This window comes from Tympanuchus pallidicinctus, unplaced genomic scaffold (assembly GCF_026119805.1).
Source record: "Tympanuchus pallidicinctus isolate F22 unplaced genomic scaffold, pur_lepc_1.0 scaffold19, whole genome shotgun sequence".
Lineage (NCBI taxonomy): Eukaryota > Metazoa > Chordata > Aves > Galliformes > Phasianidae > Tympanuchus > Tympanuchus pallidicinctus.
In genome coordinates, this window is record NW_026294710.1 from 7,396,254 (window position 1) to 7,424,166 (window position 27,913).

At 35.4% G+C, this 27,913-nt stretch overlaps 1 protein-coding gene across 4 annotated transcripts in view; it reads right to left on the minus strand.

The window, feature by feature from the left end:
* Positions 1 to 2,199: 2,199 nt before the first annotated feature.
* The window catches only part of HGF (hepatocyte growth factor), a 61,547-nt gene continuing 35,833 nt past the window's right edge, over positions 2,200 to 27,913 (minus strand). For 3 of the 4 annotated variants that reach the window (XM_052680881.1, XM_052680879.1, XM_052680882.1), the window contains 11 exons: positions 24,503 to 24,677; positions 22,513 to 22,640; positions 21,017 to 21,119; positions 18,972 to 19,111; positions 16,963 to 17,001; positions 16,383 to 16,479; positions 13,419 to 13,493; positions 12,679 to 12,825; positions 11,879 to 11,985; positions 9,848 to 9,993; positions 2,200 to 6,339 (listed from right to left, as the gene is read on the minus strand). In XM_052680881.1, coding sequence (XP_052536841.1) covers positions 6,169 to 6,339; positions 9,848 to 9,993; positions 11,879 to 11,985; positions 12,679 to 12,825; positions 13,419 to 13,493; positions 16,383 to 16,479; positions 16,963 to 17,001; positions 18,972 to 19,111; positions 21,017 to 21,119; positions 22,513 to 22,640; positions 24,503 to 24,677 — 1,328 coding nt within the window. In that variant the 3' untranslated portion in view covers positions 2,200 to 6,168. The remainder of the gene's footprint in view (positions 6,340 to 9,847; positions 9,994 to 11,878; positions 11,986 to 12,678; positions 12,826 to 13,418; positions 13,494 to 16,382; positions 16,480 to 16,962; positions 17,002 to 18,971; positions 19,112 to 21,016; positions 21,120 to 22,512; positions 22,641 to 24,502; positions 24,678 to 27,913) is intronic. The other variant, XM_052680880.1, reaches the window with a different exon arrangement.

A 27,913-nucleotide genomic window follows, 5' to 3' on the forward strand; every position in this document is an offset into this window, starting at 1 on the left:
CATATGTTACTTAAGGTAAAAATTCTCTTAAACTGAGAAGAGGACTATACCACTTGTTGTTCAGATAGCCTCCTCTAATCCAATCTGTTCTCCTAATGCCATATTTTCTGCCTTGTTTTTAATAAATTGATGTGAATTGCACTGTCTTGTATAACTTCTTTCCCAGTAAGATGAGGACAGCACTATCTTAAATAGACATATATCTCAAGACATCCCTAACATCTCTCAGGTTATGCAGTTTTACAGGTTTTTCCCTTATTGCTTTTACTCTAAAAAAAAAAATAAAAATACACTAACTGCATACATCATGTTGCTGTTGTTATTATTTTTATCATCATCATCATTTTAATGAAAAAAATATTTTAATTGGAAGCAAATTGTTTTGACTGAGTACAGCTTCAGTGGAACTTCAATGACCATGTTTGAATGAAAGCACATACTTCTCTGCCACAGGAGATCAATGTGGAGCATGCCTTGAGTGCTTGAAAAAGAATCAGCATTTACGAGGACGGCCAAAAGGTTCAGGAGGAAGTTTTAGGATCTGCCCACTACACCTACATAATGGGCTGACATTAATTTCAGTGCAAGTAGGATTAAATCTTCAGATATAAAGCAACAACATGTATAACATCTTCTGTGACCATATGGTGTCACTGTATTTTCTCAAGTGTCCTGAACCAGAGTGAAACAGCTGTTATTCTGTTGCAACTTTTCATACCACATATCCTATGGTATAAAAATTGAGACTGAAAAATTTGTCTGTTCATTTTAGGGCTTACTTTGGTCTTGACCTTCTTATGATTTGCTTTTTTCCTCCCAGCTGTTTTCTTCCCTATTTATTGTAAGTGGTTTTTATTGGGACATAGCTGTCCAGAAGTCGGTGCTTTTGAAGGCAGAGTTGATACACAGCTGAACTCTTTTGAATGGCCTGCTCTGTTTACATGAGGCTTGCTAAATAACAAAAAGCAGAAATCAAGTACTGATCATCTGTGTGGTTTTCATCATTTATCATCTGCAGATTACAGTGATCTTGCAACTGCAAAAGATAAAACCTTAACAGGAGATTGTAATAAAAAGGCAGTATCCCTTTGTAGATCTTTGTTGTGCAAGCAGTTAATTCTCGTGGCTCCCAGGAAGTAGACAGGTGACACAAACATTCTTAACACTTCGTAAAACTATAGCAAGAATAAGTTTTGACATACAGACTGCACCTAGATTTTTATAATTTTGGAAGCATGCCCTCATGGTTGAAGTTACTGGCAAGTTTCCCATTGGTTTCAAGAGTTCTTCATAAAATTCATTGAACTTATGAACCAATTAGAAAATCCTCCACAGATAAAAATAATTAAATATTTGCATGGAAGATTCATAATCAGACTTCAAACACTCTATACATGAAATAATGTGAAGAATGATTTATTATTTATATAGCTGGAGTTGTTGCAAATATGTATTTAAACTATCAAAATTTCAGTGTAACCAGAAATGCATAGAATTTAGAAATTTCATCTGGATAATGAAAAAACATCTATGAACTTACTGACTCTTACTCGAACTTGCTGAACCAGAATGCCATGATGCTACAGGAGCTTGACCATATTCAGGTGGACAGAGATGCTCATCCAGTGATGCTAATAATGTTCACAATTTTTATTTTTTTTTTCCTAGCAATTGATGTTGACTTTTCTTGATATTAAGTACATCTAGTATAGCATCTAAGTTTGTTCACTTTGCATCGAGTTATGTACCACTGGTAATACTAAATGACATAGTAATGGAGGATCTTTCCTGAAATGTAATTGATCTTGTTAAGAGACATATTTTAAATGCCAAACCTATCACAGTGGAACTGTAAGAAAGTATAAGCTTTGTGCCAAATGCTTGTTTAGATTAAGCACAACTTTTCAGTCCAAATTACTCTCCCCACAGTATGCTTGGGTCATTGTCTATGCAGAATTCCAGCACAAACCTCTTGGAGAGGCTCAGCAGGATCACACCTTGATTTGGTTTTATCTTTCATTTTATGCTGCTCTCAGTATTGGATGCATGAAGATCTTAAAAATACCAGCTCTCTTTACACAAGTAAAATCCTTTCCTGAAATTAGGACTGGTAGACATTCATTTTACTGAGGCTTTTTCCTAATAATGCAGTTCCAAAGATTCTTCTTTAAATAAGAAATGTAGTGCTAATTAGGTTGATATTTTTTATAAAATACTTTATTAAGAATAATAAGAGTAAACAAGGTTACAAAAATACCAACTTTATTAACTACTGAAGATGCCATTAATTACAGAAGATCGTAATACAGGTTATAATCACAGTGTTCCCTTTTCGTTAGGCATTTGGTCAGTTATCATTAATGGAAGCACTATTTTTCCCACTTAAATATGAAAAAATACTCTTATCATACACTGAATTCCACAGGCAGCTCCCTGAATTGATCCCACACAAGAAAACACCATACACAAATGCCCAAGAGTATATATAAAAAGGAACACTGTAAAATTTTAGGATGAAAAGCCATGTCAGTTCTTGCCAGCAGCCCTAACATTCATAAAACAATAATATACCAGTGCATGTGAGGGAGGAAAAAAAAAAAACAAAACAACTGATAAGGAAAGAAGACAAAACAACCAATACTATTGGTTTTATATAGATTTCATGGGAGTGAACTGGTTTACAACCAGCTTTCCATAAAGATGGCAATAAAGCCTTGCCTGCTCTTGCAGTTGCTTTGTAGTCCAGAACTGGTATGCTTTTCGGTGTAAAAGGATGCATTAAGTTCAGTGCACAGCTGTAGGGAAAAGCATTGAGCAAATTTCAGCCCCTACTTTCATAATCACATTCATTGATTTCAAGGGACATTTTGCCTGAGTAGATTTTGACCCTCAGAAGTATATTTGGACCCTTGTCTGGAAAACCCTAACTCAAGTGATTAGCTCTGTCAAGTATATTGGCATTACACACAGCTAAGGTCTGCAGAATTTTAATTTCAAACTACAGAAGATTTTAGCCATAGCAGCAAAGATTTGGACCAGTACATTCCCAATGAGTGCTATAGTTTCTCTGAGAATCATGAGCTTTAGGAGAGAAAAAGAGATAGGAAAAAGAAAACAAACCTTTTTTTTTAAAGGGAGAAATGTTTTCATTAAGGAAAGGAAGAAGTGTCAGCCAGTTTTAGTGCCATAAGAAAACAAGTCATTGAGTTAAACTAACTTCAGCAGCTCAAAATCAGGTCTTAGGTTTGAAATTCTGTATCCAGTTATTATACTTTTCAGAGTCCATAGATAAGTTGCAGCAAGGAAAAGGAAGACAAAATTCAAAGGAATTTAAGAATGTCCTTAGATAACAGTTTACGTTCTGTATCCTTTAATTATAATTACGAACAAAATCACATCTGCAAAGTAAAGTCCAAATCCCACTGAAGTTAGTAAGAGGCTTTTCAGAAATTTAGATGGGCACTAGAGTAAGTCCACCTGTTATTAGAGAGCAATATGTTAGAACAATGAATGAGTGTCTGTAGAGTGTTCTTTCTTAAGAGAATCCTGTAGTTATAACAGTTGCCTGGCACGGTACCATTGGTACCAACAAGAAATATTCACAGGAATAAATGAAGTACAAATTCATTACTGCATATCATTATTCTTCTCTTCCCTTGCTTTTCAGAGTCTCGTGTGCCCTCCATATAGAGATAGGGAGAGCAAGAGCACCTGATAAGCAAGTGCATACAAACATGTTAAGTTCTGGAGCATCAACTCTGAACAATTTCTTTTACTGAGGTGATGCCTAGAACAAACAGGTAAAAATCCTTACATGTTGTCTAACAAAAAACAGTATTTTTTAATCATATATTTATATGTGTGTGTGTGTGTGTATATATATAAAAATCACAGCCTTCTGCACAGCAGAAGATTATAACTAAAATATTTTAAGATTCAATTTTTTAGATAGACATAACAAAACGCCTGCCACATATAATACAGTGAGCACATAAGAATTCCTAGGGTACAAAGAGTGAACATGAAATTATGTATTTTATCCACATTCTACTAATGACTGAAAACAAAACTCACAAAAGTCTCTCTCAAAAAATCTTTCAATATGCTGCGTTCAGTATATACTGAGTAAGAATACAGTCTTTACATACATTGCAATAATTAATTGTAAATACAACAGGCTAAATCCTGCCCTCTTTAAGCCTGGTGAGTAAGAGAGACAAAAAGGAGTATGAAGCCTTCAGAAGCAGCCAGGATAGATAGACTATCCATGTAGCATCCACACCTTCAGATTACCAGTACAGGGAAGTTGCTTCTGTTCCAAGGAAACTATTTACATCAGAAGGAATTTCAGATGCTCTACTTCCTAAAATATTTCTTCCTATGCACTAGTAGACATTGCTGGACGCTTGACACAAACCCCAGCAAGCCAAGCAATTTAAGCTTGGGCTAAAATTCATCCTAGTTGACTAGGAGATGTAAGCATATTTAAGTCTCACTGTAGCCAAAGTGCACTGCTGAAGAAAATAATTTGGTGAGTTAACATGAGAACGGCCTCCCATGACAGCTCTTCTGAAATGGTTACTTTCTGCCAGGGCAGAACTCAGCCCTGCGTCTTCAGAATGAAATAAAATGTTTATTTATGTGTCTACATCATCATGTCAGTTTAGTGGCTATGCAGTTAGATATGATCTATATACCTTACAATTTGCTACTGGAAACATATACAAGTGCACTGTCACAAGTGAAGTAATAGTGCAGTTACTTATGCAATTGCATGTACAGTAGTAAAAATAACTGGATATGTGTTGTATCTACTTTCTAGAATTTACAGGGTAGTTGGTGCCACCTATAGCGTACTGCCAGCTGCTAAATGTATTATAATTCCAGACATACAGTTACATATCTAAAGGGGAACAAGCACTTTTCACAGATGCTGACTGTATGTTCCCTTTCCAAATCAGCCTAAAGGGAAATGATAGTTCCACATGTAGGCAGGAAACACAAAGTGCTTAACTACTAGTGATACTTTCTCCATTTTGTACAAGATCATCTCCCTGAAATAATTTTATTGTCCTGAAAGAGACTATATGAGGGACACATTTTGGACCAAATTTAGGTAAGATCTTACTAAATATCTGAAGTCTCTGAAAAGTTTATTAATATATATCTTATTTTCCTACTGCTGTCTTTCATCCAGGTGCCATATTCAACTATTTTTTTTTTTCCCCACTGTTAACAAAGTTACTTTTAAATCAATATGTAGGATCCTTTCAATTTTTAACACTTATCTCTTGAGAAGGATTTGGACATATTTAGTTTAAATACTTTTAATGGCAAATGTCCATCAGTGGCAAATCAAGACTACTTTTTCAATCCAATCACATACAATTTCTAACATTGTAAATTCACAGTTAGTTCTATGACAAACTTTGAAAAAATGATCAACAGTTTGCTAACCAGTTCATTACTACTTCTCTTCGCCTATCTAGAGAATTTTTTGAGATATCTTTTAGGGGACCACCTTCACACTAAAGGAACCAAGTATAGGAAGAGCCTACAAGTACTGTAATAGGAAGTGATACTGACTTCTGTGAGAATTTCACTGATTGAAGGCTTGTCAAAGTTTGTCAACAATGAGAAGATTAATTTCAAAAGGGATGTTTCTGTAATGAAATATTGACATTTTTGACCTCTCTCAAGGGGGTATGAGAAATAGGGTGATATATGCTGTCTTTGATAGATGTATATCTCTCTCAGTAGAACTATTGTCATATCTGAAGAGAAGTGTGCGGCTCATAGAAAGAATAAGTTGTGTTAAATAAAGCTATAATACGTTACCCCTTCTAAGATAATCTGAAGAGCAGCAAAAAAAGAGCTCATGTGATCTTTTTGTACAAACCATTAATCATCCAGTAATAATATCTTTGCAAAATTGTTTACCCATTCAAGTATCTTCAGGAGATATGTCACCATACTTGCATATACTGTAAGTTACTTCAATATTTATAAAACAACACTGATAGACAAAACACCAATAACACCTATAAATATTAAAAGAAGTTCAACAAACTTGACTATCAAGTAGTTTAAAAATGGTTGATCTTTACATTACACCTTAATTCTATGCTGTCCACAATCTCTCTGTAAATGGAAGCTGTTGAGTTTTCTTCAGGGTTTTCTGTAGGTCATCATAATCTTGTGTATCCACCGGGAGTAATATGAGACTCGAACAAAAATTCCAGGACGATTTCGAATGGCACATCCACGGCCAGGAACAATGACACCCACTACTATTTTTAGCCTGTTTTGTTCACAAACCAAGGGACCACCATAATCACGCTAGGGGAAAAAAAAAAAAAGAAAGAAAGAAAGAAAGAAAAAAAAAGAATGTCACCTAAAATGCTTCAAGATACAGTGCCCATCTGTCCCCTACTGCTTGCTTTCTCTTGGGTTGTACACAGCTCAACGAACAGGCAATAAAATTATCTTTACCTCAGAACAAACCCTAGCCTCTGACATCTTCTTCACAACCAGAACTTATATGAACCAATATCAAAGTAATCTTTTGTTTATTCATATGCAAGTAATCCATCTTTACATATAATTCGAGTGCCATCAGACTACCAGCTCTTATTCTCCTGTTTCAGATACAGTTAAGTGCAATATTTATGGATGTCATCTACATGGCCTTCTGCAAAGCCTTTGACATGGTCTCTCGCCACATCCTTCTCTCTAAATTGGAGAGGTGTGAATTTGAAGGATGGACTGTTCAGTGGTGTAGGAATTGGCTGGCTGGATGCAGCCAAAGGGTTGTGATCAGTGGTTCTATGTCAGGGTGGAGGGTGGCCACAAGTGGGACCGGTGGTCTTCAGCATCTTCATCAGTGACACAGACAATGGCATCGAGTCCACCCTCAGCACCAAGCTGAGCGGTGCAGTTGATACATTGGATGGAAGGGAAGCCATCCAGAAGGACCTGGACAGGCTGGAAAAGTGGGCCCATGCAAACATACTGAAGTTCAATAAGGCCAAGTGCAAGGTGCTGAACTTGGGTTGGGGTAATCCCAGCTATTTATACAAACTGGGGGAAGATCTCCTTGAGAGCAGCCCTGTGGAGAAGGACTTGGGGGTCCAGGTAGACGAGAAGCTGGACATGAGCCAGCAGTGTGCGCTTGCAGCCCATAAGGCCAACTGTGTTCTGGGCTGCATTAAAAAAGGGGAGGCCAGCAGGGAGAGGGAGGTGATTGTCCCCCTCTACTTGGCTCTTATGAGGCCCCATCTGCAGCGCTGCGTCCAGGCCTGGGGACCCCAATGCAGAAAGGATATGGAACTCTTGGAGCGGGTCCAGAGGAGGGCCACTAAAATGATCAGAGGGCTGGAGCACCTCTCCTGTGAGGAAAGGTTGAGGGAACTGGTTTTGTTTAGCTTGGAGAAGAGAAGACTCCGGGGAGACCTCATTGTGGCCTTGCAATACTTGAAGGGAGCATATAAACAGGAAGGTGAATGGCTGTTTACAAGGGTGGACAGTGATAGGACAAGGGGGAGTGGTTTTAAACTAAGACAGGGGAGGTCTAGGTTAGATATTAGGAGGAATTTTTTCACAAAGAGGATGGTGATGCTGGTGATGCACAGGAACAGGTTGCCCAAAGACGTTGTGGATGACCCATCCCTGGAGGCATTCAAGGCCCGGCTTGGTAGCCTGGTCTGGTGGTTGACGACCCTGAACATAGCAGAGGGGTTGAAACTAGATGATCATTGCGGTCCTTTTCAACCTCGGCCATTCTGTGATTCTATGATTCTATGATTTTTTTTATAATGAGGAGAAAGTGAGATGACAAATAAACATATTATTTGTGATAACAGTCTTTCTTCAAAGACTACTGAGAGTAGTAATTACTATTCCTATGCATCTGGCAGTCAATTCTATTTCAGCACACTACAATGAGAATCTATGAACTAATTGGCAGAATAAATTTTTTAAAAGTAACATTTTGTAGAGAAAGAGACATAATTTGTTTTAACAGTCATGTTCAGTATTCTGAGGAAATGAGACATGTATGCACCACTGTATGTATTTAGTGGAAATCTGGTGTACATCCAACTAAATCAAGGGCACATTCAGCATTAAAGCCATCTAGTTAAACTAGGGTGAAACTGTAATTTAGTCATATTCACATAGATTTTAGACTCTAACACAGACATTTTTGGACAGGGAGACAGAGAGTCAAAAGATAAAAGCTAACAATTAACATTGTTGGCTTTTCTTTTTTTCCTCTGGATCACTAGAGAAATGACGGTGCTTGACCTTTATTCATTTTAAAAAACAGAAGTTTGATTTGACTGATAGCAATCATGAGGTAGCTAGCTCTTGAGGAGTAGTAGTGGTTGTAGACCTCATGTGAGGACGAGAATTTGGCTGTGTGCATTTGTAGTTTGTGTTGGCTAGGCAAAATAGTACAAAGTAGGTCAATCTATGGGAGATTATCACAGTTATAGCCCTGAGAATTATCAGAAGGTTTGGATTATTCTTGCAGCAATGACTAAACCCATGTAGCATACAGATGAATAAGCAGTCTTTGTATCATAGACAGATTGAGATGGTCATCAGTGTGCCTTCTAGGTCTAGGCTTAGAAAAAGAAAATTTAGATGGTCTGATAGGGGTCCTATTAGTAAGGTAGCCTGTATGATATCATACTTTCCTAATTAGTGTAGGAGAGTAGTGATTAGTGTTGTGCCTGCAATAGGAAGCTTCTACATGGACTTTGGAGGGATCATAGGTGTAGGCCATATACTGGGGCTTTTACTATGAAACTGTAATTTAGATACATTCACATAGATCTGGGACTTGAACACAGACACTGCAGTATTAATCCAGATGAAATTTATACTGAATCTAGCAAACTAGCTGCAAAATTAGGCAGTAATGTTTGTATCACAGAATGATACGCTGTTTCAAAAAAAATAAAAGCTAATGCTTAGCACTCTTCTCTTGCTCAGCAGACAAGCAACAAGCCTTATCTAGTGGTTGGCAAACTCTGCCTGAGGTATGGGTTTTGAACTAGATGAACTTTGAAGTTCCTTCCAACCCAAGCCATTCTATGATTCTATGATTTGATTTTTGTTTTTCTAGCTGGCAGCAGATTATAAACAATAAACAATTGTCAGTATCATCAAAGCTGCTCATAAAACAATGTCTTGTGTCAGGTGTCTTTTCTCCAACAACATTAGTCCCAAGAAAACCAACTGTATTAAACTCTATTGTTATCAAACCATCTCTTTCTCCTCCACTCACTGAGATATGGCTCATGCTTTCTTAGGTAGACCAAACTCCTCACTCCTCTGAGTAATACTTTATCTCAGTACATTTTTGGATCTTTCTGTTTATTTCATAACTTTATTAACTCTACTGAGCAGTGAACTTTTTTTTTTTTTTTTTTTGGATGTTGCATGGAAATCCTCATGTAGCTAAGGAGTTCAATTTGCTCAAATCTTTAGTTGCTGCTCAATCCAAATGAATTGGTGCTACTAGCACACAACTCAGTGTAGGCCTTATTATACAGAAGACAAATTTATTTCAGTCTAGAGAGGTGTTTGGGCACCTAAGTATATTTAACATGAGTAGTAGCACAAAGTAACTCATGGAAAGAAACTTCTTCCCACACTTCATCAGCAAATACATAATTAGAAACACTAATCATTTTCCAGTGCAGAAGTTTCATGTACATTTTTTTGTGTACAAGTTTGATGCAGAGAGAATAATTATAAAAAAACTCAAGTAAATTATTTCTCAGAAAGAAAAAGTAAGGTTGATGGCTCTTAATACATTCTTAGAAAATGTAATATTTACCTCACAAGGCCCAGAACCAATGGTTTCAGCCACAGCACAGATTTCTGACTCATTCACAGTGATCTTCCCTTTGAGATATTGGTTGCATTTCTCATTTGCCAAAATAAACAGGTTTGCTACCCGGAGAAGACCATCATAGTTAGCTACTAGGATTGAAAAGAGAATAAAGACTTTATTCTATTTTTGCGGGGAAAAAAAAAAAAAAAAAGAAAAAAGATATTAAAGATGCAATCTGGATGAACTTACTCTTATATGTTAATTCAGTGTACTTTGTCCCCAGTACTCATATTTTCATTTATCCTCACTTTTATCAATAATTTGTCCTTTAAGGATTTTTTATATTTGCTACAAACAAAATTTGCAATAAATAGTCTTGATGTGCATTTCTCTTTAGTTCTCTGAGAATATCTGAAGAGGTTTTTAGTATTGGAAGAAAGAGAGAGATTCTACTGCCAGCTTGCTTTGGCATATCACAGAAATCAGGGAAAGTGTGAAATGTCACTCCTGTTAGCAGAGCGAGGATTTCACTTCCTGCCTTAAACAAGGGTTAACATGAAATGGTGGCTGCCATAGCCTAATGAAGGATGTGTAACTTTAAAAATACCATAGCAGTACAGGATTTTTCTTGTTCAGCACTGGCTCAGCTACACTGAATGACTTTGTACCTGCAAGAGCAGATCCACAGCTTTATGCAATCTCCATTCATCATTGTGAAGGTCAGGAAGCAGGAGCCCCATGGAGCTTTTTCTTGTTCACATGTCAAAAGACAAGTATGTACAAGCTGTGAATTAAAATAGAGGGCCTGGACCTGTCCATTCTCTGTACAGTGATCAATAAAAGTGTCAGCTTTGCCTTTCACAGAATTGTTATCCTGTTTACTTGAGTACAAATATGAATGTAGCACTTCTTCCTTCCCTGACTGTGATGCTTTGAGGATTGCATTAAGTAGCATATAAAATAAGGTACAAAGTCCTTGGATGATGGATGTTATGTATTTATGGTATTATGTAACTCCACAATAGCACAAATTCCTTTATCTGTTCTCTTAAACTAAGCTTTCCTGTGACGCTGCACCATACCGCAGTCCTACTTCCCTTAGACAGCCATTCTCCCCAGAGGATATCTAATACAGCCATGCTGGGAACATTAAACACAGTCATCTACAGTAGGGTTGGCACTGATTATTTGCCTTCCACTAAGAAATGTTTGAAGTAATGCTTGCAAGGGAGAGAACCTTACGATTACAATGATGTTTCTGCTCTGCTTTCAGGACAGTGTGAGTATGTTACTGCTGCTCACTAAGGATCTGTGGCAAAATGGAATCTGAGCACAATAATTACTGCAGTAATTATTGTTAACTGGCAGCTATTTACTTTATCATCAACATATCATTAGCCAGATTTAATACTTACCAAGTCTAAATAAATGTCTCTTCACCAAAAGTTTGTATTTACTTCACACAAAATCTGTGTTTTATAAATGTTAGTAAGGTCAAACACTCAACAGTTAGGAAATGCGAGACGTAGTGCTACCTGTGAATCCTTACTAACACTATCTTTGTGTACATTAATTATCTTAAGATTTTGTATTGTATGATTCTGTATTATTTTTTCCACCAGGTGGCCTGCTTTGAGATACAGAAATAATCATGAAGACGAATCGGAATTTTTCAAAGCAGGCTTAGAACTTTTTAAATCAACTATGCCAGATTTTTTTAAATATGTAAATCCATTTAGTTTTTGCAGTTTGTTCTTTGAAATTTTTGAATCATTTTGTCTTCTCTCAAGGGGAAAAAAAAAAAAAAAAAGAATGGATTAATAGAAAAAATATTTCACATTAATTTATCTTGGATAAAATGCATAAAGATTTACAAAATCAAAAAAAATAAAAAGAAAGTTGAAACTGCATTTCATAATGAAAAGTGTTGGACAAATGTGGCATCAGGTAATACCAGCAGCCTCACCTATAATTACAAGAGGAAGGAAGTAAGCTGTCAACGTATGCATTTAGTTTTTAAAAATAATTTCTTACATCCAGTGTATCCCCATCCATAAACACTGCAACTGGTCTTCTCTGGAATGGTACATCCAGAAATGGGCAATCGGATTATTTCTACAAAATTTGTCAATATGGCAGGTCTGTAAAGAGAAAACAAACAATACACATGATAGATTTTATTATACCTTCTAGAGTCTATCCTTAAAATTATGTTCACAGAAGTTAAAAAATGCACCAATTCTTTTCCTTTCATTTCCATCTTTGGAGAATATGATGGATTCTTCTACTTTTTTTGCGTATATTACACTTGTGAACTGTCAAGAGATTTCTGGAAATGATGTCTCTACTTTTATGCTGTTGAACTTGGCTTTTCATCTTAAAAGCAAGTAATGACAGCATTTCATTTGAACGTGTAGTTTTTTTAACACTGAGAAAGTTTGAAAGTTTATATGTAAACAGATATCTTAGATGCAATCTACTATTTGCTCTATAAATGAAAATCACATACTTATCAATGAATATTAAAATAAATAAATAAACTAAACGTCATAATCGGGAAAAAGGCATAATTTTTCAGAAGTAACATCTGATTTCTGAGTAAAAGAGCCACCATTTCTGGATATTTGAAGTGAAATTCTCCCAATCTCTTAATATATTCATGCTGTGCCCAGTGCCCAGAAAAAACTGACATGAACATCTTATAATTGGAAGTTTATCCTATAGAGATGTCATCTGCAGTATCACAACCGTACAGAACTAAATCTGCCATTGTTATTTAGGATGAATTTCATTCAGTAGCTGAAAATCCTGGAATTAGCAATAGAGCTACTAACCTGCTAAGTTTCAGTAAAACCAGATCTGATCCTGCTGGACCATATACCAGCTGGGAGATATTCCGAACTTGTCTGTGCTTCTCTTCTCCCTTTCCTTTAATATTATGGACTCCAAGCCAGGCTTTGTAGTCTTTCAGATCTTTGTAACTAAATTAGGCAAAGTAAGTTAGGATTTTGCTGCATGGATAATAAAATAACCCCAAAAAGCTCTGCTTAACATAATTACAGTACAAGATCTTAACCGGCACTTCACTAGAAGTCAGCATACACTGCCAATTTCTAATCCAAAATCAACATCCTCAAATATAAATTTTTGGTCTGAAGCCACTGCATAATTTCATCATTAGCTGTGACTAAAATGTGATTTTGTTTTCTACTAGAATGCAAGCATTTAAATCTTTGGAAAGTGTGAACCTTCGAACTTTTCAAAGTTTGCCCAAAACTTCTAATTTATTCTGTCCAGTTCAGAAAAAGCATAAGATTATTTCCACAAAGAGGCAACTGTGTAACTACTACACTTGGATAACATGTTCGTACTTCTGTGTAAAACCACCAGACTTCCTTTAGATTAACAATGATAAAAACTGAAAATGCCAAGGCCTCTCAGGGATTTTGACATCAGAAGAACAGCGTTAAAGATAAACAGGAGTTAAAACTGCTGCGTTTAAATAAAAGTGTTGTACTATTAAGCTACAGAAAATGCATGTATTTCAATATTGCAAGACTACAGACTACTGTACCGAGAAGGGAAACACTGCCTTGCTGTGAGAACCCATTCTTCCTTTACCAGAGTACCTCCACAGATATGCTTATTCCTGTAAAATAAATAAATACATACATACATAAACAAGGATATTTTTTTTTCCTACCCAGACAAAATCTCTAAAGATTACTTGTGTAAGCTTTCATTTAGGAAACCCCCTGGTGCAGGGAAAGGTGGCTGAATGATAGGCTGTGGAAACACTTTGCTGCCCCTTTGCCTCACAGTTTGAATACATGTGGTAGCACAGCTTTGCAAATTTGCTCCAATTTGCATGAGCCAAGAGAAAAGAGAAAATCAGTTACTCTGTTCCTTTAGTTTCAGAGTTGGATCTATAATGAGAGATATTTTAATATAATTAATATAATAATACTTAAAAAGTGAGCCTCTTTTTAATAGCAATTGGACTGAAACATTCAAACAAGTCCCCAGACTGCCACCATATGTAAACAACATTTTTCAAGTAGGTATTATTCAGAGCATTGACCTCAAGGTGGAGAGTTACTATTTGGTAACCAGTCCTATGAGATTTCTGTCCCCACATACTTCAGTTGGAAACAATCTGCAGTATATGACATCCTACACATAATTATAGAAAATCTGCAGCGTAATATATCAAGTAAAATTAAAACAGTTAAGTATGGCAGTTCTTTCAGAAATAAAGATGACTGTGGAATGCAGGTTAATTAGTTTCCTTCATTGTGTCTCCAAAGTCACATTTATTTTCTACAGCTCTTTAAAAAATGAATCACAAAAAAATTAAAATATCACAATTTATAAATTAAAATCAACAAATATTCAGAACTTTGCAAGAAATGCTGGAAGGAGCCCAGATCCTACATGGAGTTCTAAGAAATCAGAATAACAGAGATGCTAGACTGCTTTAATTGTGTTTTGTTGTTTTTTGTTGTTTTGTCATGGTTGTTTTGTTTGTTTGTTTCTTTGTTTTGGGGTGGGGGTGGGGGAGGTGGGGGTTGGAGTAATGTGTTTTGTTGTTGTTGTATTTTAGTTGAGGAACAATCTATGTAGTCTAAAAGGCTGGATTCTTTATAAAATCATGATTCTAAGCAACATGGTCTAGAGGGAGGTGTCCCTGCCAATAGCAGGGGGTTGGAGCTAAATAATCTTCAAGGTCCCTTCCAACTCAAATGATTCCATGATTCTGTGATTCCCAATTTTATTATAAACATTTCAAAAAAAAAAAAAAAGGAGTATAAATGTGTGTTCCTGCTTGTTTGTTTCACTATTTACCAATATAACTTCACATGATTGCATCTTGTGCTTTACAAGTCTGACTAATACAGAATATTAAGCACTCATTTAAACAAATCACAAATCCAGAACTGATTTCCTGAAATGAATGAAATTTCTCCAAATATATTTAAATATTCCTGATAACAGAATCTGCATCAGATATTTAGGAAAATATATCATTAATTAATTTAATATTCTGAAGTGGACCTCGGTTGCCAAGTATGAACACAAATTTGTAAGCATAAGTAATAATTTGCCATTGCAGTTCCAGTTTAAGATGTATAGCTTTTTTTTTTTTTTTTCAGAATAATAGGATACAGCATCATTTATGAAACTCTTAAATCCTTCATGAAAAATCATGGAATTATTAAGATACTGTTTCAGACAAAAGGCTATCTGCTTCCCTGGTAGCATACACAATAAGAGTATATTTTTATGCCTATATGTAATACTTCAAAATATATATTTTTTGATGGATTATTTCAGGAATCTCTTTTTCATAAAATAATCTTCAGTTTTTACGTATTCATCTGCTTAATGGAATTCTGTAGTATAGCACGAAATCCATTTTCAGTTAGCTTAACATTACTTATCATTAGCTATTTAAATTTTAAGCACCCAGGTATAATTCCCCTTCCTTGCAAAATGTTCCCCAGCCATGAAGGCTGCTTTAAAAACAGTGGCAGGATAATCTTTTCCACAGAGTTTCAGCATTCCAGCCCACCTGTTTATTTAGTCTAATGATGTTACTCTAGATATTTATTACTGGACAATCTGCTAAACTTTTAGAATATTCTAGTTCTGATCTGAGCCCAGGAGCTGGAAACATTACCAGGGCTGGTAACAACTCCCAGGATTTCTTCAGCAGTAAAGTAATGCAGAAAGTAAATTTTTTGTTTTCTTTCTCCCCAGAATATTGGTAGATACCTACACAGTTTTTAAAGTGATTACATAAGCTAATAGTAATAACATGCACTGTATTTTCTACTAATAGACAAGGAAAAAAAAATGCATGAGACCTATTTCTGTTATTCATTACTAATTCACACTTCTAGTTGATGAGTTATGAATAGAATATGCAATAATTTTGTGTTCTGGCTTTTACACAGTAGCAAACTAAGATGTGACATAATGTAATACACAATTCCAGATGTACATGCTAGGGTCTTGTTTTACAGAGTGAAAAACGGATCTCCTTAAAGGCCTTTTTTTTTTTTTTTTTTTTTTTTTAATACAAATTACCATTTAATTGCATGCAATGATATGAACAGAAAGCAAAAGATATGGGTATATATCCTGAATCCTTTCCTAAATGCACTGCTGTTGAAAAGTAAACGTTGACGTGAAACTCAATTTTCTTGTAACTATCTATAAAATAAACAGTTTAAGGCTAAATGTGGAGCCAATTATGTGAAAAGGTATGCAGTTGCCCATCTAAAGAGCAGAATGCTATGGATGCTTTAGAAGCTCACATGTGTAACTCAGCCATAATGAACATAGAACCTTTTCACTGGCGGAGCAATATGTAACAAGATGGAATCACCAGGTGTTCCAGGATTGCTAATTTGTAAATGTCTTTACAGGATTAAACTACAGTCTAGAAGTATCCTTATTCCAATTAATGTTTTCTACAGTTTGAAAATAAACATCTTACTCGATGAATTGTTCTTCTTATCAAAATGATAGTTACCTGTATGTCAAACTAACCACCCATCCTTCGTTAGTTTGTGTTGGGATTCCATTTACAACTCTCAAATGTTTTGTTGAAGCACAAGGAATGACAGTATCTGAAAGCAGGTCCAGAGATCACATTTTACTAAAAACAGCGGTAGGAAACCTGTACAGTTACACATAAGGACCACAAGAAGGTCAATATTTATCAAGGATAGGATATTATTTCCTGAGCTAATGAAGTATATTTCTAAAACATCAAAACTACTTCAGTGAAGTTGGGTTCAGTCCACATAGATTCAGTCAGGAATATAAAAAAAAAAAAAAAAAATCTTTTAAAATATTTTACAAACATTTCCATATTTACAAAGCAAATAATGAAAGTTGTTACCATATCTCACCCCTTGCAAGACAGAAACGTGAGAATAAAAAATGCAATAAAGCTGTTCTACATTTGCCTTTTGTAAAAATATTTTTTTCCTAGTACGCATATTTTATATCTTTAACTGTCCATTTTCTTCCTTCCCAGTAGGAAATAAATGGCTAGTCTTGGAAGATGAAATACATGCAATGCACAGCAAATCAGCAAACTAACTTACCATCCAAACTGGTTGTAGTAGGAGTTGTATCACCATCACCTAGACAGACAAATAAAATATCCTTAATACAAAATTAAAACGCATCTTAAACTTGAATACAGTCATAACAAACAGCAAAGGGCATACTGTTACTTTTAATATTCCATTAAGTTTAAAATGTCAGTAATTTCATTAATACTTCATAAAAGTTCAATTTTAGCAAGATGGAAGAATTTCATTCCAATAGAAAGGAATAAGAATTAAACATTTTGCAAAGGAGTTTAAAGCATTTTGTTTCTTGGCTGAATCCTGAATACATCAGGCTATCTGTCATGTTCAGTTTCCACATTTCAGTTAAACATGACAAGGCAGAGAAAGGAAATCACAATTTTTCTCTAAGTTTTCTGAAACTATAGAAGTAGTACAATTTAACCCAGATCAGTTTTGAAGAAATTTTCTAACTGTCCTTTATCAGTATTTGTTCCCCAAACTCTCTTTGCTCTTTCATATAGTCCAAGTCTCAATGCAGTTACAAGATTGCTTAAATTTTATTCAGAAATTTTGATTTCAGTAAAGTCTACAATGTGGCCCAGTGGTATGAGCTAGACGTATGGTGTAGCTGCTGAAACTTTGAATGAACAAATGTTAGACTGTCTCATCATCTGTATATATACGTAAAGGTTATGGTTACATATATAGTTATTTATATAGTTAGTATGAAGATGTATGTATGTATGTATGTATGTATGTATATGTATCTGTACATCTACACATGGTTAAAGGCACCGAGTTGGCAATTGCCAATGTTTTGTCTGTATCAGTTAAACTGGTGACTAGTATGAAGGCAAGTTACTCATAGCTAAAAACTAGTCCACACAACTTACAGTTCTAAAACAGACATATTCCAGCTTTGGCACTGGAATCCAGAAATCGTAATGCCTCTACTGACAATATTGACATTACTCTACAAATGGCTTTTGTGAATTCTTCCTTAGGAATAGATTAATTGAGATAAAGAACTTAGAATGAGTGAATAAAATTTATATTTTTTTCAGCTATTGTTCTTTGTCTATGTAACATTTAACATTATTTGTTTACTCTTCTTAATTACTCTACTTAAATGAGAAAAAAAAACACAACAAAAACCTATGATTTCTTACATCATCTCTTAGAGATACTGTAGTTCAGAATATGAGGAAATGCAGCAAATTGCTGCTAGGAATGGAATTAACATTATCCCCAAACTCTAGACATCACAGACATATAAATTTAAAATCCTAAGTTATCTATCCTAATTTACTACCAGTATACACAGCTAAGTAATTTAGAAATAGGAAGTAATGAAGAAAATCTTGAACCTACATGTGAATTGCACATTTTCAGGCATAAATATATTTTTTTCTACCTAGCTCCAGCTTAATACTGAATTCCTCATAATTTTTATTTCTGTTTAGGTAAACTATGTAGTTTTATAATATGCAACTTTAAGGGAGTGATCTTCCTAATTTTTGTCAAGAGTTAAATCATCCCACAAACATCCAGAAGCACGATCTAATATATATAAGACATTTACACATCAGCATATCTATAGTGAGCTATCCTCACTCTAAACACAAATACAGAACACACAGACAGACAATGAAGCTTTGAAGCACAGAAGACAAATGCTGTCCCTGGGTTTCTTAAGGCCATAGCCAGCACTCTGACTATTAGACAATTGTCTCCATCCAGCCCTCATTCAATAGCTAGATCTGCTGGAAAATGACCATCTGTAATAGAGCTTTTATGCTCCTACTGCATAAGTAAGTCTTGAAATCTCCAAGCTGGTTAAGGAAAAGGACTTCTTGTTCATATATTTCAGAAGCAGCTTCCTTCATTCCTTCTCAATCACGCACAACTGATTCTTGATTCTGGAGTTACATTATTTCTGCTGCCACAAATGATAATGGAAATGTATATACATATGCATGTGACATCACGTCTTCACTGAGAATACAGCTGACAGTGCCTGAGGCATAGTAAATACTCACATCGAGAAATAGGGCAGTAATCCCAAGGAATGAGAGGATCATCTGTGTAACACCAGGGACCATGAAAATCATCATCTGGATTGCGGCAATAGTTTTTCTTCAGTTTACTAACATCTGGTTCTCTGAAGATTTGTATATGCCTATAGGGAAAAAAAATTCAAAGTGCTGAAAAACTTTATGCTATAGCTGAGATTTTCAAAGGTTAAATATTGCTTTACTCTGCATTGTAATATTAGACGATTGAGCCTGCAGGTCAGGGTTTAGAGCTGGTTAAAATCAAAGGGAAGCTGAGACAAATATTTGCTGGATCTGGGTCCAACTTTCCTCTGGTTAGTATTTTAAGCACTGAGTCCAGTGGACAGCTGGGAGATTTCTAGATCTCTCACTCAAACTCAAATCCACGGATACCTCCAGGAAAAATCCTTAAACTGATTTGAAAAGTGTCTATGCTGCATTCAGCAAATCTGCCTGGGAACTTGGGTATCTTCTCCATCCTGATTAGCGGGTAGCAGAAGAGAAAACTGATTCTGCATAGAAGAAAGCTAAACTGTAGGTTGAAGGAAGCAAAAATGCAAGGAAGTTAACCAGACAAAGCAGTAGGCTAGGAGAAAAATAAATTGAACTGATCAAATTCCAGTTATAGGTGACCTAAGCAGCAGACCTACACAAAGCATTTAACTAAAGGTGAAAATCCAGGGTGACAATCTGAAGGGAAGAAAGCTGTTTATTTCTGTTCTGCCAGACAGGAGCATACAGGTTACTTGTTAAAGCTGTGCTGCCCTCTGAGCTCATAACCAACCAGGTGTACTGTTTCTGACATTCCCAAAACCAGAATAATTGTTGAGGTAAGACAGGTAATTTCCCAGTCTCTCCTGGGTGGAAAATTAGCTGCAGCAAAGGAAGAAAGGCTGATCTGTATTCATGTATTCACCTGCATCAAGCATCCAGTCGGTACAAGGCTCAAGCTGTATCCTTCACAGCTAACTGAGGACTTATCTGAGCTCTCTGAAGTCCTGATCTTAAATCTCCTGCTTTAGATAGAAAGTAGGCTGGAATATATATGATATCTATCTCTGACCCTGGGTAGGGGAAATAACACATAGTCCAGCCTGTGATTACAGACAGTGTCACTGAAATCTGTTTTTTATAATACAGCTTCTCTGAAGGTTCACTTACAGATTTACAGTGATCCTATTACTCCTGAACTTTATTAATCTACACTTCTGAACAGAGAGAACACTGAGGATCCTGGAGTGACTGAGAAAATCTTTCGTAATTTCTGCTGAATCATTCTTACCTTAACAAGTAAGTTAAACAAACTTGCTGTTTCCACTGCTTGGAATTCAGAAACTAAAGCATTGATAAACAATAGAAACTGTAATTTGCTTTAATGGCTTTTGATGTCAGTGTCATTAGATTTTAGACTCATGATCCACTTTCAGTTTGCAGGGGACCTCAGGTGGTAGTAAGTCCAACATCCTGCTTCAAACAGGAAGAGCTAAGGGAACAGATCAAATTGCTCAGGAATTTATGGTGTTCAGAACTTTGAAAAAGGCAAATATAAATATTGAGCAAATGTAACATAACCATTTCCTGCTTTATTCCTGCTATTCTCTCACAGAAAAAAAGCAAAACAAAACAAAACAAAAAAACAACTTTCAAGGACAAATGAGGAAAACGCGACCAGTAAACTAAACACTAAGAAACATCCCAAAGCCTGCAATTAGTGGTTAGTTTGAACAAAGACATGTTGTGTAATATATTTTAACAAGACACTACAAGACAAGACAAAAAGACACTACAAGAAAAGACAGGAATAGACAGGAAAAGAAAGACTGGAAAAGAAAGAAAAAGAGAGGAGAGGAGGGGAGCAGAGGGAAAGGGAAAGGGGAAGGGGAAGAGGAAGGGAAAGGTGGGGAAAAGGGGAAGGGGAAGGGGAAGAGTTCCAGGGTAAACGGGGCTATTTTAGAATCACTACAGAAGAAATTGAGATGCCATCTGGAGGTAACAGGAGTCATTGAACTATCTCTTTTGTATTTACTCACCTACGCAAGTCTTCAATATTCTTGTCCCATGTGGAGCAAGTTAGTCCAAATCTCGTCTTGGACAGATTCCCCATGTAATTCTTTCCATTGCCACGATAACAATCTGAATATGAAATGTTGAGACAAAGAAAAGTAGAGGGCAACTGTGCAACACTGAAAAGAAAACTCTTCCTTTCCATCACTAATTTCAATAATTAAAGACAAGTTTTACATGTAGCAAACACTTTATGATATAAATCAGGCATCAGTATAAATCAAATCAGAAAGAAGAAGGGAGAAAGTTTTCAAATTTAGATACATAATCCCTTGCTTGAGGCCTTTGTTCTCAGTACAGTAGCATTTTAAACGTCATCTTGCTTAGATAAACTGGGACATTTTCTTTCATAAGTAGTTAGGTTGTGTATAATTTATAATGGTTGCACCGAATGTTCTAAAAGTTGGCAAGAACTGTTTTATACAAAACAAAGCAAACCCTATCTTTAATCCTTTCTCCTCAAAAACAGGCTTTCAGTCTGCCTATCATCAACAACCTACCTTCATGTAAACTCTGGATACCGCACATAATTCTTGATTTAAGTTCTACTTTGGCAAAATTGAAAAATCTGCATGACTTCAGTTTTAATGTAATTCAGAATCTTGCCTGTTGCCTCCAATAGAAGTCATGTTTAATTCATAAGCTTTAATCACAAGCTTTTTTTCTGCGACTTTTCAAGAGGATTATTTAAAATGAGCATTACTCTAAAGACTTCTGTATTAAGCATTTCATTTCATATTCATCAGTATTTTTACTTTTTGATAATTGATACTTAAAAAAAAACACCACAGAATGAAAGTCAAAGCATAATCCTTGTTCTAACTGAATTCTTGCAAGAGATAAATTCTTTATAATCTAAAGAAGATTTTAATATATGCTGAAGTAAGGTAATAAATAGCAAGTTTGAAACTCAGGTAGTGACTTGGTTGATATGAGTTCTCAGGAGGCAATAATACTCCTTAGACTAATACCAAGACATAGTATGGACTTTATGGACAGAGAGCTTGAAGATAAAAGGTTATATAGAAAATCCCTCGTGGTTTTTCAACTCAACTTCTTTTAGTCAACGGGGTTTATGGGGAAAAAAAACAAGGGTTCGTGGCCTCACGCACAAAAAAAAAAAAAAAAAAAGTAGTCAACCAAGAAATCATGAAAAATCATCTCAGCTTAGGGAAAGCTCTTCCAAATTAAGAGTGGTAATAGATTCACCTAGTCTGAAAATCAGATCCAACAGCAAATCTTTGCTGCAACTTTCCCTGCTGGAACTGAAACATGAACTAAGAAATGAATCTCATTTACACCATGATGAATCCCAAGTATGCAAATAACACTGAAGTATAACTACTCAGGTGTAATGCAGATGTACTGAGATCAGCTTTTCTAGTTTTCATGCTTGCCTATCTACCATTTGGAACAATACAGTGTTCACTTAAGGCTATGTTATCACTTTTCCCTCTGTTACCTTGTTCATTTGATACATCACACTTAGGAATCTGGGAGCAATAACCAATCCGGATGTTTGGGTCAGTAGTAAAACACCAGGGTGATTCAGATCCATCTGGATTTCGACAGTAGTTCTCCCTCAAATCTCTATAAAAATAAATATGTTAGCTCGCAGCAGGGATCTCCTAAAACCACTGATGCATTCTATCAGATTTTATTATGAATTAGAAATAATATAGGCTCCTAAAGGTCTGTGGAACTTGATCAGTGTCAAGTGCAGGGATTTGAGGAACAAGTAAGATTACATATACCAGAAAATGTAGTAATTGTAATGAGAAAATGATTATGAGAATTCATTTTCAGTGGACTTATGTTTTGACTAGCTATAAGATTGCATTTGAAGATTACCAATATTTTGGTATATATATTTTTCAATATAGCTTATTTTTATTCAGGATTCTCCATCAAAATTTGCATGCAATCTGACATTGGATACACCTGCAATCCATTACAAGTGCTTTTAAACACAAACATTACCAGAGTGCTTAAAATTCCCTGTGCCTGAATGGTTCTGCTGAGCTTAGAGGAACAAAGTCCTTGTGACTGTCAGTGATTCACTTAAGAAACTGAATCTTAGAAATGAAAAAAAAAAAAAAAAAGTATGTTGAAATCCTATACAGCTGTTAAATTTAAAGTTGGCCGCGAGGGAACATATTTAAATGTCTCTTGCAGCTTGAATTAAATAATCAAACCTCTTAAATGTTTTATTTTTCATCTCCTGACAGTCATTGCCATGTTCTCTGTAATGCCATATTTCACTGCATTTTTCCATCTGCATCACTTACTGATAACAGACTATGGAAATAATTGATCTAATGCTGTAATTTTTCCTCTGAGTTCTGAACATCCATATAAGTGGTTCCATTGATTTAACTCAATCTATTGTCCTGAATAGCTACAATGCACTCAGACACCAGCTGAATAAAAAGTCCTAATGTTTTTATCCAGCACAGTGTTAGAGAAACTGTTAAAACCACAAAGGGCTAAGCCTGCAGCATAGGTACAGCACAAAATGATTTAAATGGTAAATTGTCTGATAATTGCCTGTCGGGTCAGGCTCAAGCACAAATTTACAAGTAAAGGCAAGATGGTCCTGCAATTAACAGAGGAGGTTCAGGGTAATTTCCTATTTGCTGTCACGTTTTCAGTAGATTTGTTACTACACACAATATTTGACCAATATGCCAAACAACAATAGTAAAGAGCTTAAGTTATTAAACCTAACTGTTCTACTCAAATGAGGTGTTGCTAGAATGAGAATCTGAAGCAAAACTGAAGTCTTTTCTTTACCTTGAAAGTTCTGCACTGTTAAATCCCAACACAAGTCCACACTGTCATTCAGCCACTGATAAATACATTTATACATACATATATTTATAAAGATTCAAAGTTACACTTTGCTAATTAGCTAAGTTTCTTCTACACTTAGTGAAAAAAAAAAAAGGACTAAAAGATTAAGATTAAGATAACTGCCAAAAACAAGTAGATTCACATGCTGTGAATGTCTCTCTCCTTTTATGTACTGTACAGGATGCTTAGATGCCCAATGCTCCCTCAGGTAAAATCTGTTTCATTTGTGCAAGTACATTTAGTAAATAAATGGAAAAAGGATTAAAATTTTTGAAAATAAAAGAAGTGTTGTCAAATATTGCAAATACCAAGTATTATCAATTTTTATTTATTGAAAAAAAATATCAAAAAAGTATTGCCAAAGTTTACTGAAAAACAAAAACACTGGCATTTTTACCCAAATTCACCTAGAGCTAATGTTTTGAGATAGGAATAATTTATTTTCCCATATTCAAATATTTTCCAGCAAGCAGAGGAAATGTATCACTGTGCAGAGTGAGGGACAGGGATCCCACAGCCTACTTTGGCAGCATGAATTTAAAAAAAATAGCAGGAATTGTTCTTAGTCCAGAGCATTAACACACACTGTCTCTACTCACTTGCACTTGAAGCTCTCAGGAGTGATGTTGTGCTGATGAGGAAACTGGGAGTCCCACCGTTGGCACTGGATCCCACTCCATATGGTGTTGACTGTGCCACGGTATCCTTCGCCCTGCCCCTGGATGCATGTTGTTGTCTCAGCCACTGCCTCTGTGCTGTTCAGAATGCCAACATCTGCAAATGCAGAGAAGTGATGTCTTGTTTTCATAAAACCGAACTGTCAGGATGTAGGGTTTGAAATCTACACTGCAGTCCAAATTGTGGAATTGAAGTCCTTTTTCAATCTGTCTTTTAAAGAATAATGATCTTGTCTCCCCACTGACTACATCCATGAAATCAAAATGGGTCTCGGCTTTATGCTAGTTTCCCCGCTTGTAGGCCAAGAATCTAAAAGCTGTGTAATACTTAGGAACTTTTGTTAGACACTTGACTCATTCTATAACACTGAAAGTCAGGAAATATTCTTAGTTATTGTTTTCAGTTCAGCAAATATTTTCTCTGTTTCTTAGCTTTACAAAATTGAGTGACCACACATGTGCACACTGTTAAATATGTTAAAACAAGTTTGAAGGACAAGAATGACCTAATTGGTTTTCTCCAAAGAATTCCCAGAATATCAAGTCACAGAAAATAAGGAAAAAAAAAAAAAGATAAATCTTATTCTAAAGTAACATGCTAAATATTCCTTGAAGCTTCTCTTTGTATGCCTCATATAGTTGGAGAAAAAAATAGTCCTGCTTTTGGAAATCAAAGATCATTATTCTCTAAACAGGGACAAATGTTTTAAAGACCAAGAAATTCATCAGACTCAAGATCTTTTACAGATGTTGATATACTCTGCATTCATTCTGGTGTGGGTTGTCTTGAACTAAATTCAGAAAAACAGTGGTTTCTAAAGTGACTCATACACATAACTTGAAAGTCTTTCTATTTCTTATGCAATTTCCATAATTGAAAATTAATGGCACAGATATTGCATCAGCTATATACAAAGTAGTACAAAATTAAATGCACTACAATAATGCTTCTGCAATGTCCCCAGAAACTCCCACCATAACAATTTTTTTTTAAAGTAACTGTTCATCTTTTGGTAATTGCTGTTGTTCACAAGAATAAATTTATTAATTTTCCTAAAGTATTGTTGTCAGCAATAAGCATGTTAATAAACTTTTCAAATTACTTTTAAGCAAACAGTCCAGTGGTTAGAAAAATATTCCTGTGTTTTACTCATATACAGTTCATGCCTACTAACTTCAGCCAGTTCTGTGAACTTGTGGAGAATATGGTTTTTCAGGAAACCAAATGTCGTAACAGATGGGTTTGGTTGATTTGCTGTCTAATCTTCTATGTTAAAGACCACTTCCCTGTCAGAGGATAACGTCAAGTTGTGCAGTTGAATTATACATTTCTACATGATACAGAAAATTTTCCTTTTTCTCTTCATCTGCTTCATATTTTCACATCAGAGTTTCATTGTCAGATTAATTTCCTGTCCTTCCTTTCCAATTTAATTTGTTTGCAAAGGTTGTCCTGTTTCAATGGAATTGTCAATTCTAAATTCATTCCAAAATGGAAAGGGCATCGCAAGCAGACTTCTGAAGATTGATAAATGCAGTCTTTCCGGTGGGTTCATCAAACGGACTTTAATCATTTGTATTCATTTTATAAACAATTGGACAACAACTACAAGAACAAAGGACACATTTGTACATCTATTAGAAATGCATAGCTGCATATTCCAGTTTTCTACTGTCACTAATATATGAAAACAAATTGGAATTATATTCTAACAGAGTTCTGAAACTGATTAGACTGAACATCACTGTACCACATTCAAAAACCTATTTATCTTTGAAAAAAGATATTCATCTCTTTCATCAAAAATGAAAAAAAAGCCATGATGTACAATTTGGAATAAGAAAGTCAGTCACCAAGATACATTTCAGCATACATATGGCATCCTGGCTGCACAATACTTTCAAAGTTAGTAATGTATAACTCTAGCAAAACGTCTTCCTAATAGCATAAAATTTCAATTTAATGCAAGTTTATCTTACTCAAAGCAAGCTCAATACAAAGAGCTTATTTATTCATATGAAGTTAATATTTTAACTGTAATTTTCTAATTATATATTGTAGTACATCTACTACTCTGTAGTGTCATGCCATGGAAAAAAATAATTAGATTAGGTTATATATATATTTGTCCTTTTTTTATTATATGCCTTAATTGAAACAGCTAATGCACCAATTGATTTAAGCATTGCCACAGCACTATTTTGTAGAGTTTTTCTTCTTCTCATTCATCTAAAGATACAGAGCTTAACTTTACTATAACTGTCTTGACAGTTAACTCTATCTCTAGAACAGCTTTTACATCAATTTGTGTTAAAATGTTCTCTTTAAATGAACTTCTAACCAGACAAACTTGTCTTTCCCATTATCACTTAAATACTTGCAAAGCCAAGTCATTGCTGGAATGCTTCACATTATGATGGCTAAGAGAGAAATTATTTCAGGATCCATAATGCATGATGGATTAGCTGCTAATACTACTTTGTGGCACATCTCAGTGAGAATTCTAGTAATGCAGAGCATCTTTAAAATATTTTAAATTTGAGTTAACAAATAAGTTCTATCATTCCTCAAAAAAGGTTTACAGAACTCTCTCTAAATTCTTCTTGTTAGACCACCTCTATTTCCTAGAAACTTCTAGTTTTCAAATATGAGAAATTATACAAAAAATATTATGAAATATAATTCTGAAATTTAAATCTATAGTTCTCATGGCTCTGATCCTCAGAAACAACTTCTTTCATTCTTTCTTTTGAATCCCAGAACAAGCTGAGAAATGATCAAAAAAGGTTCAACAAACTGAGCTGGTGATTTCCACAGACACTATGGGAACAGTGTCTCTGTTCATGGGAAAAAAGGGTAAACTGGACGCACACAGAGACATGCAACAGTGTAGAGAAAAATGATTGCCTTGCTAGGCATTACAGAGGTGTTCAGCAGACCGTAGTACAGTTGCCAAATTTTAAGAAATGTCCAAGTTATCTAAGACTACAGCTTAAATAGTCATCTTCGCTCATACTGGTCTTGATCTTGAGGCTAATTACTCCTGTCACACACACAGCCAAGTACAATAACTCCAAGCGTGGATACAAGGCATGCAGAGCACTGATAAATGAGTCCTGCTTCTGAGAGCACACTCACCAATTTTCTCAGGATGCAAAATGACACCAGAAATCAGTAAGACACCCTATCCGTATCCTAGAAATTCCTCTAAAGTAAGGCCCTGGAACACCGTGGGCTTTTTTCAGTCAGAAAACCATTATTTATTAAGTTGGAAGATGAATTCATGTTTGATACACAATTTCTATGCAGACAGGTACTTTGATATCACATCA